Source organism: Fundulus heteroclitus, chromosome 5, assembly GCF_011125445.2.
Source record: "Fundulus heteroclitus isolate FHET01 chromosome 5, MU-UCD_Fhet_4.1, whole genome shotgun sequence".
Classification (NCBI taxonomy): domain Eukaryota; kingdom Metazoa; phylum Chordata; class Actinopteri; order Cyprinodontiformes; family Fundulidae; genus Fundulus; species Fundulus heteroclitus.
In genome coordinates this window covers 38,072,648-38,087,765 of record NC_046365.1, presented here as the reverse complement: position 1 = coordinate 38,087,765, position 15,118 = coordinate 38,072,648, and the positions used below count along the sequence as shown (strand labels likewise).

At 40.9% G+C, this 15,118-nt stretch overlaps 1 protein-coding gene across 1 annotated transcript in view; it reads left to right on the top strand.

Annotated features, from left to right (window-relative positions):
- The window catches only part of LOC105926518 (hedgehog interacting protein), a 38,918-nt gene extending 27,026 nt beyond the window's left edge, over window positions 1-11,892 (top strand). The window contains exons 12-13 of the mRNA XM_012862894.3: window positions 9,637-9,785; window positions 9,882-11,892. Coding sequence (XP_012718348.2) covers window positions 9,637-9,785; window positions 9,882-10,078 — 346 coding nt within the window. The 3' untranslated portion in view covers window positions 10,079-11,892. The remainder of the gene's footprint in view (window positions 1-9,636; window positions 9,786-9,881) is intronic.
- Window positions 11,893-15,118: the final 3,226 nt, after the last annotated feature.

Below are 15,118 nucleotides of genomic sequence, written 5' to 3'. Positions count from 1 at the left end.
ACAGAGTGTGTTTCCTGGGTGGGTGTGATCTGTAGCAATGCGTCTGGCCCTTTTCTGCAGCATAAACTGAGTCTAGGTCCTGCAGACGACATCCCACAATCCCCACAAACAATTTTCAAGTAGCTTCAATGTTGTATTATGTAAGCATTCATCCAGTCAGTGGTTATTGCAATTTATCCTCTATTTAAAAAAAATCAGAATCACCAAAATCTCCAGTCAGTTTAGGAGCAGTCACTTTTTATTTGAAACCATAAACTTATCAAACTAGAACTAAAAACAGACCCAGGTACGCAACATTGATTTCTGTACACCACGACACTTCTACTGAACAAACTGCAGAGTAATAAGTGTGGATATCCACCAAAGATCACAATGAGACAGTTTTCCCTGGATCATCAGTAATCATCAGCATAAATACAGAAAAAAAACATATTTTTCCCATTCAATTTCCATCATTTCTGTCTTAATACATAATTAAAAAACATTTACTGTGACGTAGTTAATCTGGTCTGTATTCAACTTGAGGCTTGGGACATTTTCTGTCAAAACCATCACCTCTGTCAAAGAGCCAGGCTAGACATTGTTTTTACCCTTTATGAGCTATAGTACTTATACTAAAGGAACATTAAACTTTGCATATGTTGCACATCATCTCTTGCAATGATGCTTTTCAACAAGTCATCACTCGAGCGCCTTCTTTATCCACAACAAATGTTGAGCAGAAACTAGAGGATAATATTTCAAAACTGTTATTGTAAGGAAGGAGCTGCTAGTAGCTGAACTGATTAACTGGCCAGGTGTGACTTTGTTCCAAACGTGTCAAAGAAAACTTTGCTAAAGTAATTGTTCTGGTTAGTATAAAAAACAATCCAAAGCTCAGCTGTTGTCAAACATTGGAACTTTCACTTGTTTTAAATAAGCACGTTTGGATAAAGATTGCTGCAGGTGTCGTATTTTATTCGTCATCACAAGGCTTCAGCACGCATAAATCGATTTTACAGTGAAATCCAATCCCTCTGTGTGCAGTCTAATGCTCAAATATTTGATGCTCCGCAACGGTAACGTGGAAATGCGCATGAAAGCAACTTTATCATTTATAAATGTGCGTGTCAGTAGGTCGTAATCCGTTCCACATGCACTACTCAACGATCGAAAATCATTTTGAATATAAGGGCTCTATGAAGCCCATGTGAAAAACATTTGTCTCTCAAAGGAAGGAAAACAAATTTATCCCACACAGCACAGGAGGAGTAAGTAAAAAGTCACAAGAGAGAAAACAGTTTCAGACACGCAGACCTTGTTTTTCAAACCAAGTTCGTTTTCTGCGGCCGGCCAAGCCGCCGCTGATTCTTCCGCCTATCTTATCATTGGCCTTTCTGCTCATGATGGATGAGAAAGTTCCTGTTGGACCGAGCCGAACCCACTCAAGTCACTAAATCATCGAGTGGAATGCACAAAGAAAATCCCAAATCTGTTGTATTGCTTAAAGGTCCGTCGCGTTTGATTGAACGAGACAGATCAAATAAGAAAAGCAGACTCTCCGAGGGGGAATTTGTATGCGTCTGATTCATAATAGCAACGTATTTGCAGCTGATTATTCCTGAGTGACGACAGTGCCACCCAGGCGTACGCACAATTAATGAAACCACAGATGTTTCACTGGGGCCCTGGTGGCTCGCTTTGTATTTATGTTTTCAGAGCCTGCAGAACGTGTTTCTCTCACAGAACCGTTCTTTCCACTATCAACCGGTCGTGTTTAGTCTGAGTGGACCCCGTGGTGCTGGAGACCTGACTCCTAATACACTCTGGCTTTATTATTAGGATCTGGTTACCAAAAGAATGGAGGGGGGGGGGGTTGAAGCAGCTAACGTGTCTGACCTTAGCACGTCACCAAGTCCGGTGGTCCTCTCACTGCAAAAACGGATCTAAAAATAAGTAAAATGTTCTTAAAGTTAGTGTATTTGTCCTTGATTTGAGCAGGTAAAAAAGATTATTTGCCAATGGAATGAGTATTTTCACCCCCAAAATAAGATAATTAGACATCCTGTACTTGAAATAAGGTGATGGATATGAGTTGTTCACATTTTAAGTGCAAAAATCTTATTCCATTGGCAAATGATCTTATTTACCTGCTCAAATCAAGGACAAATACACTAATTTTAAGAACATTTTTTACTTATTTTAAGTTCCGTTTTTGCAATGCTCGTCTTTTCTCTTCCACATTGCAAAGGACATCTGGACCTCGAAGCTTGTTCAGACTGAGCTGTGTATTGGGCTCTAGTGGGTTTTGTGGTCCTGTATAGCATCTAGGGAGAGGGGGGGGGGGGGGAGGTTTCATCAACTTTGTGTTTGGGAACACGGAATAGCGGAGGGAAAATGGTGGAGCTGTTAGGGGGAGCGGTAAAGGCTTACAAGAAAACATCAGCCATAAAATCGCTCAGCAGTGTTTGTGTAAACATGTCCTGGCCAGATGACTTCATTTCTAGGTATTTGTTTGTCAGTTGGAGTACCCCTCCAATAATAAATAGGCCACCATGCGTTTTGAAACACTCTGAATGTGTGCGGTATGAGTGATGGTGTATTTGAGAGGAAGAAAGAAAAAAAAAAAAGGCTGGAGGGGGCTTATTTGTGGCAGAGCTGTGGGATGAAAAGATTTCAGATTATATAATCTTTATATAACCACCGTAATTATTGCCACAGCTTTAAAATGGGCATCACTGCGTGTGTTTTGGTGCTGCAACGTTAAACAACAAGGTATTAGAAAGTGCTTTACATACAATACCAACGTACACCACAGCAGCTGAGCAAGGCAGCTGGCCTCAACCTGACTGAGATGTCAGTTTTAATCATCAAAATTAAAAGAAATAAACACTTGAGATATATCAGTCTGTGTGTAATGAAGTAATAAAATACACAAGTTTCACTTTTTGAATGGAATTACTGAAAACAATTATCTTTTTCCTGATATTCTAATTGTATGACCAGCACCTGTATGTTGGCATGGGACACGCTGTGTAGAGCATAAATTATTATCGAACTTGTGACAAATTAGCGAGATTCAGAATGTTGTTTATGATATATTCTAAATTCAAATTAGAAACAGGAAAGAATCAGCAGGTAGGCCACAAACCTCTGATCGGTGTATCGCTGATTCCTCTCCATGTATACATTTACATACAGTTAAAGCCAGATATTTACCTACACTTTATAAAGTGAAAACAGAACCTTTTCTCTAACTAACATTAAATCTAAACTTTTCCAGTTTTAGATCAGTTTGGACTACCAAAATGACTTCTGTTTGATAAAACCCAATATCAATGCTAAATCTTTGAAACTGTGGTGGACTGGCTTAGACAATGGATGGATGAACGTTTCCTTGATATCTAGTAGAATCGGCTTTTAAACTGGATGACTTGAGTCAAACGTTTTGCAGATCCTCCCACAAACCTCTGGCCATAACTTAGGCAGGTCTGTGGGCCTTCTTTGCACTCACCTTTTCAGCTCCGCATGCAGATTTTACAACAAATGTGGTTTATTCAGGCCGTCGTCTATTTGGAAGACGCCATCTGTGCCCAAGCTTTAACTTGCTGGAAATTCTCCACCTGAAATCTTCCCGGCTCTCCTTGGATTTCCCCACGGTGTCACACATAAAGCCGAGTATCTGAGGCCTTAAAACGCATCGACAGGTGTGTCTCCGAATATTATCATGTTACGCAACCTATCAGAAAATACAGCCTGTAGTATCATCACAGCACCACCAACGTGCTTGAAGGCAAATAGAAATAATTTTGTCAATTATAACTGATCTTAAATGGGAAAGTTCTGCTAATTTAATGTCAGAGACTGAGGAAAAAAGGGAGTTGATTCTTTATTCAGTGTAAGTGTCTGGATTTAACCGTCGGTTGTTGGTACTGATGTAAGTGACAAACAGCTAAACCTTGAAACGCCTTCTGAGTAAAATGCTCGTTGCTTTTCTGTTCGCTCGCCACAGAGAAGGAGAGAGCGCATTAACAGGAAGGCTATTTCACACATTCAAGGCTTTGTCAGCTGGAGGCGCCGCCAATTTACTTCAGATAGGCTCCTCCTTTATCTACCGCGTTGGCCATGGAAGTCACAAATCTCTAACGCGTTCGGAGAGCGGACATCGGGTGCTTCTCTGTGGGTTGTGTATATGGATGTAAACTGTGTGGGTGGTGGGTGCACACACACACACATGCACATCTGTGAGCCTTTGTGAGGGTGCGTCGCATTTGCTCCCAGCACCCTGTAGGAAAAAAGCCTTTTCTCTATTTCCCTATCCCTCTTAAATCTTCCTACATCTCTGCTGTGGTCCTTTCCTTTACAAAGCTGCATGCCAGCCTCACTGAATAGCCCCAGATTCGACAATGCACAGTAAATTTCTCGCACAATTAAAACAAGGAGCGAACCTACAAAAGGAGCCCCCAAACAATGGAGTCAGATGACAAAACAGCAAAGGAGACCACACTGGGCCGTTTGATTAAGCCATTGTTGAGGCGCACAATGTACACCACTCCATAGCTCTTTTCTCACATATAGCCCGTGTCAATCAAACAGGCCTCACAAGCTAACAAGCTAAATACGCCCCGGCTGAAGTAAAAAATGAGATTTGGGACAAATTTTTAGAAATAATATTTACCGTACTTGTGAAACAACATGCAGAGAGTCCAGCGTTAACGTTGGGCTCGTTTAGAGAGCAGGGTGGGCTTTGTTTCAGCCTTCAGTTAATTCTCTCATACTTAAACAACTATGCTTCCAATCCTGAACTTTGTGCTCCAGTATTAATATAAGACATTAAATTGTAATGTAAATGTAATTATTGGAGTCGGGTCATTTTTCTCTCTCTCTCGTTTTTTCTCTAAGCGATGTGAGAGCAGGGTTTGCCTTTTTCACTCTCTCACTATCACACATGCACCACCCCTTCCAGAGTTGATAAATTCCCACAGTGGCTGTTGACCCAGCTGCCTTTGTCAAGTGGCGCTACCAGCAGGTGCTGTTTTCACAGCCACCCTGGCAGCCGTACAGGCTGTTTAGCAGTGCTGCTGACCCCTGCCTGCTATTAACAGTGTTCGCTACGGACCCCCCAACTCTCCAGGGACTCTTACTCTTTCTCTTTTTCCTCCTCTTTCTGTTTTCTTCCTTTTTTTGCTCTTTTTTTTTAACTACATGCAGCCTGCAACAACAAAAGCCAAACAGGCATGGAGTCTGCAGTTGGGTGCTGATGGGAGCATGGGAATCAACCCCCCCCCACCACCTTCTATCCTGAAATTAAAAGCCATTACAGCACAAGAACAGCCACATTATTGCCACTGCAGTCAGTTAGCATGTCTATCAGAGCGTTTGGCGGGCAGAAATACCAAAAACGACACTTTTAATAAGGACGCGCATCTCTTCTCACTGACTGCAGCCTTTAAAATAGGTGATAAAATCTACTGATGATCGATCTAAGAGTGGATTCATTCCCAAACCAACTCCACAGACTAAGTGATCCAAAACCTGACTCTGGCTCTGGACTCAGGTCAGTTTATAGAGTGGAAGAGACGATGGCCTTCCTGTTGATCCGCATATAGATTTACACTGAGATGCACACTGCAAAAAACGGAACTAGAAATAAGTAAAATGTTCTTAAAATCTGTGTATTTGTCCTTGATTTGAGCAGGTAAATAAGATGATTTGCCAATGGAATAAGAATTTTGCACTTAAAATAGGAACATTACATCTCAATCATCTTATTTCAAGTGCAGGATGTCTAATTATCTTATTTTAGGGGTTAAAATACTCATTCCATTGGCAGACAATCTTATTTACCTGCTCAAATCAAGGATAAATACATTAACTTTAAGAACATTTTACTTATTTTTAGATCGGTTTTTGCAGTGCAGGAAATCGTAGCAGTCAGCATAGCTTTACCTGAGCATCTATGAGCTGCAAGAATATCCCTTTTTCCAGTCAAATTATTAAGCTTTTATTTAAAAAGTGAGAAATATACAGTTTTATTCGACGTTCTGTGGAAATAAAACCATTTTTTTAAATATTATTTCTTCTATAAGACTTGAACAAGGTGTCAGCAAAAGGTTTGGCTGTCGTTGTGTCAGGTGAAGTATTCCAGTCACAGGTGGAGTTTATGTTCATGAAGAAACTTTGGCTTAAAAGGAAGAAATTTTCAGCACTGGTGCTGAACTGCATCTCGTTTTGGCTTCTGCTGCTGAATGACCATTTGCTCTTAGGCCATGATTGATGAGGCTTATTCTCTAATGGCCTAAACATCACACACACTGACCTCACTGCTCATGCCTGCCGCCTCTCATACCAGAGTCCAGTTACCCTGCCTGTGTTGGACTGTCCGCCGTTTTGTCCCTCAGCACAACAGCAACGTTAGCACGACAATATGTCTTCCCCTCTCCCCCACAAACCCTGATGTGTTTGTACATGTGTGTGTGGGCCAGTGTTCAACAGGCTCTAACAGACACTTCGCATTTGAACCTGATTACGCCCTCGCTATTATTTCCAGACTTATGGAGCGTGATGTGAAAAGATTCAGGTTCAGCCCGCTCGGCTGATGTGCGTGTCTGGATGTTTGTCTTTATATGGAACGATTGCAGTGCGCCTCTTTGGTTCTCAAACTTGACACATATGGTGTGGAGATGTTTGTGTCTGTGCAAATTTTCCAAGTCATGTTTATATCTAAGAGGGGCCTTGTCTTGGCCATATGAATTGTTTTGCTCCTCAGATTGGAGAAACCGCAAACACCCGATGTGCAGGGATTGGTGCAGCGTCCTGCAGACGTAGTCACACTGTCTCATTATAGCCACAGGCTCCAACGTATCTAGCGGGGTTTTATAATTATAAAGTGAGAGAATTGAAAATTGTTTATTTTTTTGTTTTACAAATAAAAATCTTAACAGTCTGGATTAGTATTCAGCCCCTCACCTTTGATTCCTCTCAGTAAAAGTCAGTACAGCCAGTCTAAAACTGTTCTCTCAAGGACTGAGAGCCTTGTTAGATAACAGTAGAGAACAAATATTTTTTTTTGTTTTTTTTGGTTTGAAAGGGGTGTGAAGGAAGCCGTCTACGTTAAGAGAGAGAAAACAACCTTAAACAGAGGAGGAGGCCTTAGGTTCCAACTCTCAAAAACTTACAATACAGCTATAGGATTAATTCCGGCCAATCATCACTTTAACTCTCACCCTCAATCGGGTGATGAAAACATTGTTCCTTTGAGCCAAGCCAATAACAACCCTAACGACTCCTCGTTACAGAGGAGTGGACCAGTTTCGGTCCAATCTGAAGGCTTAATGGCTTTAACGACCGCTCATTACTAAGAGGTGGACCTGTTTTGATTGAATTTACATGTTATCTAAGCCATTGCAAGGCCTTTGTTTGCCAATGGTACAAAGCTTGTTACTCCATATTACTCCAGACCTTTTGAATTGAGAAAGCTTCCGAAAGAGGAAGCGGAACGTCTTCAACTACGGAAAACAAGCCCAGTTGCTTTGTTTTTTACTTTTTTTTTTTTGGAATGACCATGACCGGGATGACTGAGAATCTTCACCAGCATAGAGAACAAACAGCATTGTGCAAGCCAGGTTACACGGCAGACATGTCAGGGAGAAGTTATAAAACAATACCCTGTGCTTTGAACATGAAACACGGTTCAGTCCTTGACAATATGGCAAAGATGCCGACTGCGGTAAAAGTAGCGTAAAACGTCTTGAAGCAGAGGGACAGCATTGATCCCAATACACGTGCACCATTCAGAGATTTTACAGGACTAGATGAACATTCCCTTCATGTTGTCACGTTTAGACCTGCAGACCACGCATTTCCTTTATCACCCTGCACACACGATCCCCACGGTGATCCATGCTGGTGGCAGCATCATGCTGTGGGAACGGGAGGGAGTGCAGGAAGAAAACCTGAGAGAGGCTATAAAAGCCTGAAAGTCTGCCCCACGGCAGAGCATGACCCTAAAGTGGGTAAAAAATACAAGATTTTTATTACCGCTGTTCACAGATGCTCTCCATCAAATCTGAATGACGTCGACGTGATAAATGCCTGCTGGACGTTTGGGATTTTTATTTCTAAAACTGTTGAAAAGCATCTATCATTTCTCCTCTACTTTCCAGTTATGCACCACTCAACATAACACTCCAAATGAAATGCACTGAACGTGTGTATTTAATGTGCCAAGTGGTGATATATGAATAGTTTTGTAAGGCTTTGTAGTTGCTCTCCTGCTTTGGCCCATGTGCTGCATGTTGTAGTTGTTATCCTGGTCCTTCGCGCTGATTTATAAGCTCTTTACGTCTAGGAAGTTTATGGCTGTTCCTTCTGAGGCTTATAAAACAAACAATGGCAGCATGACTCAAATAAAGGCAGAATCCCCATAAAATGTAATTATAAAAAAAACAAAACAAAAAAGTTTCTTCCGCCTTTCATGTTTTCAGCCTCATTCTTCGACATGCAGCACTAAAACGTGACTGAAAGGTTTTCTCCGTTCGAACCAGGATTTCATGAAATCTGAAAAGTGCGGTGTGCAGACGTGTTCAGTCTGAGTCGATACTTTGAAGAAGAGTTTTAAGTCTTCGAGGTCATGCCCTCGTGTACGCCGTCTGAACTATGCGCACCTTTTCATGTAGAATAGCTCAACCTTAAAATAAATGTTCCCTCCATTAGTTTTCAAAGATTGCCAAAAATTCTCTTTTGGATTTAGATCTGGATTTTTACAGAGATATTTCAGTAAATACGCTTTAATCTAAACCCTACTATTGTAGCCTTGGCTGTCTATGTCTAGGGTTGTTAACCTGCAGTTCTTTAGAGGATCCGATGTGTCTCATATTAACACTTATTAACAGAGTCATGAATATGGCCAGTAGTTTTTTTTTAAAGACCATTATTGATAGTATTTGTTTAGAGCAGGGTTCTCGCGGATCCTTAAAAGGTCTTAAAAGGCATTGAATTCTGTAATATAAAACTAAGGCCTTAATTGGCATTAACATGTCTTAAATCAGTCTTTCTTAGGTCTTAAAATTGTTACCAGGTCATAATTAGAATTTTATTTTTGTAATCCTTACCAAACAGTAAAATAATTCACACAATTAGATTTTTTTTTTTAATTTACCGAACGGCTCAATGTAACCATTATTGGTTCCGTCCCGATAGCGGAACCAATAAAAACTGTTGCGGCCGGACCATAGCTGCGAAAAAGAGTTGGCACTGGTTATGTTGTGGGTTTTAAAACTGATTTATAGTTTATTTTAGTAGGGAACAAAACAAAGTTTGTGAATTCAGTTCAGTAGTTCAAAATATATCTGTAATTTGTGTTTTGTTTTGTTTTTTTTGTTTTTTTTTTTTAAGCTTTCTTCCAATATGGAATGTTTTTAAAAATTTTAAACATGTCTACTGGGCCAGAAAGTAATGTTTTATGTAAAAATAAACATTTGGGTGAAGCTGTCGCTACCAGGTTTATGTTGTTTATCGTGAAGTTGGTCTTAACTTTTTATTTCAAGTGGCATTAAAAAGGTCTTGAATTTAACTTGCCTTATGCTGCAGGAACCCTGTTAGAGCCTGGTTCTGTTCTCTATAATTTCTTACATCTCCTCTCATCGTCTGCTGCAGGCCTCATGCCCCCAAGGAGTGTCGGCGGCAGGTGGAGCCACCAGAGCTGCTAATGACGGCTTGTTCCAGAAACTGCAAGAACGGACATTGCACTCCGACGGGCAAGTGCTGCTGTAGCCCCGGGTGGGAGGGACCCTTCTGCCGAATAGGTCAGTGTCGTTCCCCCCCCCTCCGCTGCCGTGGACAGTAAACCAAGTTTTACAGTTTACAGTGTGGCTCATTTTTTTTTTTTTCTGTGACTTCAGCTAAATGTGAACCAGCCTGTCGCAACGGAGGCGTCTGCATAGAGCCAAACAAGTGCCTGTGCAAGAGCGGCTACTCTGGAGCTCAGTGCGAGAAGAGCGAGCGGGGGATGCCCAACGACCAGGAGAAGGACGGCATCCTGGACCACATCATCGACATGACCTCGTATCTCCTGGACCTGACCAGCTACATCGTATAGGGGTGCGCAGAGGGGGGCCGCTCCCCGCCTCCGCCCTCACATTGACACAGATCTACCTACCACCGCCAGCAGACTCGAACCAAGGCGTCATTAATGTGGCTATTTAATCTCTCTCACCTGAGTGCAAACGAGCACAAACACACGGATACACCCAGGATCCCGTCAGACCCAAACAACAACCTCTCCCACGTCTCACCTATAAGCTATCTGCTCTGAGCACCAGAGTTCACGGCGGAAACGAGGCCTGCAGACACGTCTCCACCCGCCCTCAGCGGCGTCCACAGCTTCAGGAACTTCTCTGGAAAGGACTGCACCAAACCGGGACTCTGGGTCGTCTTTTCAGGGGCCACTAAACCCATTTCAGGACCTTAGGGATTAAAAACGTTGCTGGTGCAAAGTAGTCGTCTACACACACAGACATGGGAGGAGCAGAAGTCATCGGCCACATTGCGGCGGCAGCACGTCACGTGTAAAGATCATGTATCATCTATGATGTATTTAGTTAGTGGGCACATGATAACTAGAGCAATCTGCAGCGTTCTCTGAGTGCTCCCCCATCATCAGCATAAAGGAAGAGCAAACACACAAAGAAGCGATTCTGAAGGAGTGTTTGTCTTCCATGCACTGTACCCGCCTTCACCTCCCGACCGTCGTCTTTCAGGACGAATTTAAAGCTGCAGTAACGTCCGGCTGAGCGGTTTGGACGTTGACAAACACCACGAATCACAGGCTTCCATCAACAAACGGAGTTCATTGTCTCACACTGAAACTAAAGCCCAAACTCTACGCTACAAAGGGAAGAATCAACACAGCGATGTATATTTCCAATAGAGCATACTACTTAGCATTGCAAAAAAAAAAAATATAAAAAAAAAAATAAGAATCTAGCATTACTTTTACTCTCGTAGAGGAGGGTTTATTTTTTTAATCGTAATAATATATGGGAGAATATGGTGTTCCTAGAAGGCAGTTTTAAACTAAGCTTGTCGGGTCAGGTTGTACTTATATATATATTGCAGCTTTTAAAGAGACACGTGTGTTGTTGTTTTTTTTTTTTTTTTTTGTCAGTTTAAATGTAACGCATGTCTGTGCCTGCATAGAGTAATTCCCAACAGTTGTGGGAGAGCATCCGTTTCCCGCTGACATCTGATTATATTACCGCTGTCAAAAATGTGTCTCCGCCGTGAGCTGATCAAAGATGGCGTTTGGCCTCCAGTCGGGGGGCCGATCGTATCCGTAAAGGGCAGATTTCTAATTAACCTAAGGGAAAATATGCATCGTGATTAAAGTGAAAGCTAAACACAGCTGGGATCGTCAGGAGTCTCCTCCCGCGTCCAGACCGAGGTTCACGCAGGCTTACGCCCATCTGCACGCACAGCTCTGTTCACTTTTTTTTTGTTTTTTTGTTTTTCTTTCTTCTACGTGTACTTTAAAAAGCAAGTCCAATAAATTCTGTGTTTGTCGTTCATCTCCTGCTTTGCTCAGCTCTACCTGGGTTCAATGTATCAGGACGGATTATTCATGCTGTAAAATGGAGGGGGAAAAAAAAAAATCATAACTTTTTTAGCACTTAATGTGAAAGTTGCATTGTAGCTGCTGAGACGGCGGGGTGTGAATAGAATAACCGTTTTCATTATTTAAGTAGTTACACAAATAAAATAATTATTTAAGTTCTCTATTTTGTTTTTACCATTGTACTGTATGTGACATTTTTTTTTTATTCCTGTGTTGTAAATAAAAGTAGGGATAACTCTTGTTTCTCCTCAGAAATATCAATATGTCTATTAAAATTTATAGCATGTCTTCAGTACTGATCTCTTGTTCTGACTGAATTTTTTACGGAAAGAGCTTTTATTTCCACTTTTTACTAAATCAAAAATGATGTAAATCAATTTTCTGTTAAGAAAAGTTTTTAGAAGTGTAATATTTTAAGGCACAACTTTTCAAATTATAGTGCAGTATATTAACAAAGCACATGAAAGATGAATAATGATAGTTACAGATCCGGCCAAGATTAAAATTTTTGCGACTGAGAGGTATTAAAATAAAATTACATGCAATTACATTGAAATGTATGTATCAAATATAAAGCCATAAATATTCAACTTTGAAATATGTAAAGATAAAATTAGCTTTTATCTCGAAAACTGCAATAAAGAAAACATTTTTAGTCCGCTTTTATTTTTATTTTGTGTCATTAGTGGCCGTTATTTGACTGCAGGCTGGCAGGAAGCAGAGAGAGGGGGAGACAATAAATCGATTTACATCTATACATCAATTAAATGAATAATGATCAAATTACATTGATGCAAAATTAAAATAAGTATCCATATTGATAAAAGTTATACCTTTATTTTGAAATTCACAAGACATGAGACAACAGTGATCAGTTGATCTAATATTATTTATTCTAAAATTAAAAGAAGCAGGTTTTTTTTATTTAAATAGCTGATACCTGTAAGAGCTTAAGAATAAAATGGTCAAATCATATTTGTTTGTATTGTGAGTTTATAATGTAAATGATACTTTTAGATGGGCAGAATTTAATGGAAATTGTATCGTAACAGACTTTGTGACACAAGCAATCTGAACAAATTAATATAACGTGGCGTAGCTGTAAAGCTGGTGATTCACACCCTAGAAAACACTCAGCAGAGGAACTCGAACCCAGGACGGTCGCTTTGAGGATCCGACAATTCGCAGGTTTTTAAACGAAGCCGACCCAAAACCTCGTTTGGTTCTGGTTCTGGAAACCACTAATCGTTCAGCTCTAACCATTCAGTGCTTTAAAGCCCAGTAAAAAAAATCTTTCATCATTTTCCAGGATTCAAGAAGGAAGCATTCTGGATGAGTGGCTTTTTACTAAATTTTATTACTAAATCATTTTTTAAAAGATTATTACACTAAGATAACCCACTGCACATAAAAGCATACCCCAGTTTACTGCAACCTGTTTTAACTGGAAAATTAAAAGGATTTAATTAACAACTCTAATGGGGCTATTGAGCTGATTTTCTGCAGCAGTTAAAATTAAGGAGTCATTTCTTTTGTTTGTTTTGGGACAAATATTTGCTGACTTACCATTCCAATCATTTCTATAATTATTACACATTCAGGCGGCGCTGTGCCAGGCTCCTGGAGGTTGAATGAAAGACAATAAAATAAAGAGATTTCTGTCAGGTTTTAAAGTCAAAGTGCCACAATGGAGGATTATTGGCACATTCGAGGCACAAATTACTGCAATTTTAATAGTACGTGCAGTTAAAATTTCATTATAGACTTACTGGATGAAGTCCTGTGTCTGTCTGTGGACCTTCAGAGCCAAATCAGTTCATTACACTCCAAAAAATGAAACCAGATTAAGTACAGATTATGTATCGATCCGAGGCCGACACGTCTCCGCTTCAGTGCAAAACTCCACAGCAGCCCAGGGACTTAGCTTGATGAGCCCTTCATTACCTCTAGGTTTTCCAGCAATAAATCTGGCTCCAGATTTTGGTAAAACTCCATAAAAACAGGCCGTGGAAGATGATACCGACTGAGCACATGATCTGATCGCTTGCACAGGTTCCATTTTCCCGCCAAACTGATGTTTAACACAAGGGGGCCAGTTAGCGTGGGGGGTTGTGGTCATGTGGCAACAGATATAAAGTTGTATGTCATCAACATAGCAATAAACAGCTAAGCTAAGGCGAACTTTATACACTGAATAAAATTGACCTTGGGGAACCCTGCATTGGGTCTTTGTTGGCTCTGAGATTAAGACTCAAACAAATTCAGAACAAACGCAGCACTGCGGTTACAGATTAAACAAACTGTAAATATTGTTTTCAACGATTGGATGAAGCGTGGGAACAAACTGTGACTGTGCGACAGGTTGCTGACAACAAAGAGGTTAAAGTTAAGGAGCCTTTCTGTACCTGAATGGCAATTGTTGAAGGAGAAGGACTGAGTGAGTGCATGGCAGAGAAAAATACAAATAGCAAAGACTAACAAAGGTGGTTGGGTTTTTTTTAACACAGGGAGAGATGATTTAAAAAATTAAACAAGGAAAAATTCTGTGACTCATATGAGAACAGTCTGCGCTAAAATAGGCTCTAAAATAAACCAATAAATTGGGCTAATCTCACAGTAATTCAATTCAAGTCAATTTTATTTAAATAGCGCCAATTCATGATAAACATCATCTCAAGGCTCTTTCCAAAGTCAGACTCCATCGGATCCTCCAGGTTGGTGAGAAAGTTTCCTCTCTAAGGAAACCCAGCAGGTTGCATCAAGTCTCTCCAAGCAGCATTCACTCCTCCTGAAAGAGCGTAGAGCCACAGTGGACAGTCGTCTGCATTGTTGATGGCTTTGCAGCAATCCCTCATACTGAGCATGCATGAAGCGACAGTGGAGAGGAAGACTCCCCTTTAACAGGGAGGAGAACCTCCAGCAGAACCAGAACCAGGCTCAGTGTGAACGCTCATCTGCCTCCACCCACTGGGGCTTAGAGAAGACAGAGCAGAGACACAGAAAGCTCAGAAGCTCACATTGTTGAGCAAATAAAATAAGCAATCTACCATAAAACAAGTTGTGGAGGAAACCTGTTTGCTAAAATTATGCTACATAGAAAAACTATTTCATGTTTGTTCCACTATAAGACAAACCTCTTGGCATCTTATTCCCATACAGAAAGTGTCTAAGCGTGATGCACCCTGCAGAGAAAAGGATCTGGTGCCAATAAAGTGTCAACAAAAGTGAAGTTCGCCTCATTCTAGGCACTTTCATGGTAGAGATGGTGGAGAAAAGGGGTTGTGCAATTAATTCACGGCCGACACGGAAAAAGCTGCGAGAGTGAGCGGATTGATAACCTCCTACGTCGTCGCTCAGCTGGACGGTATCGTTCGGAGTTCAAGGTGGAAATTCTTCCGTTTCTGTGGAAATTCACTGCTCCGCTTCAGACATACACAAACACAGCCGTGCTGGGGAAGGACACACGCAAGAGCGACTGCTGATGGCAATATTAATTTCCTTTTCAAAATACCAATGAGGCTTTTG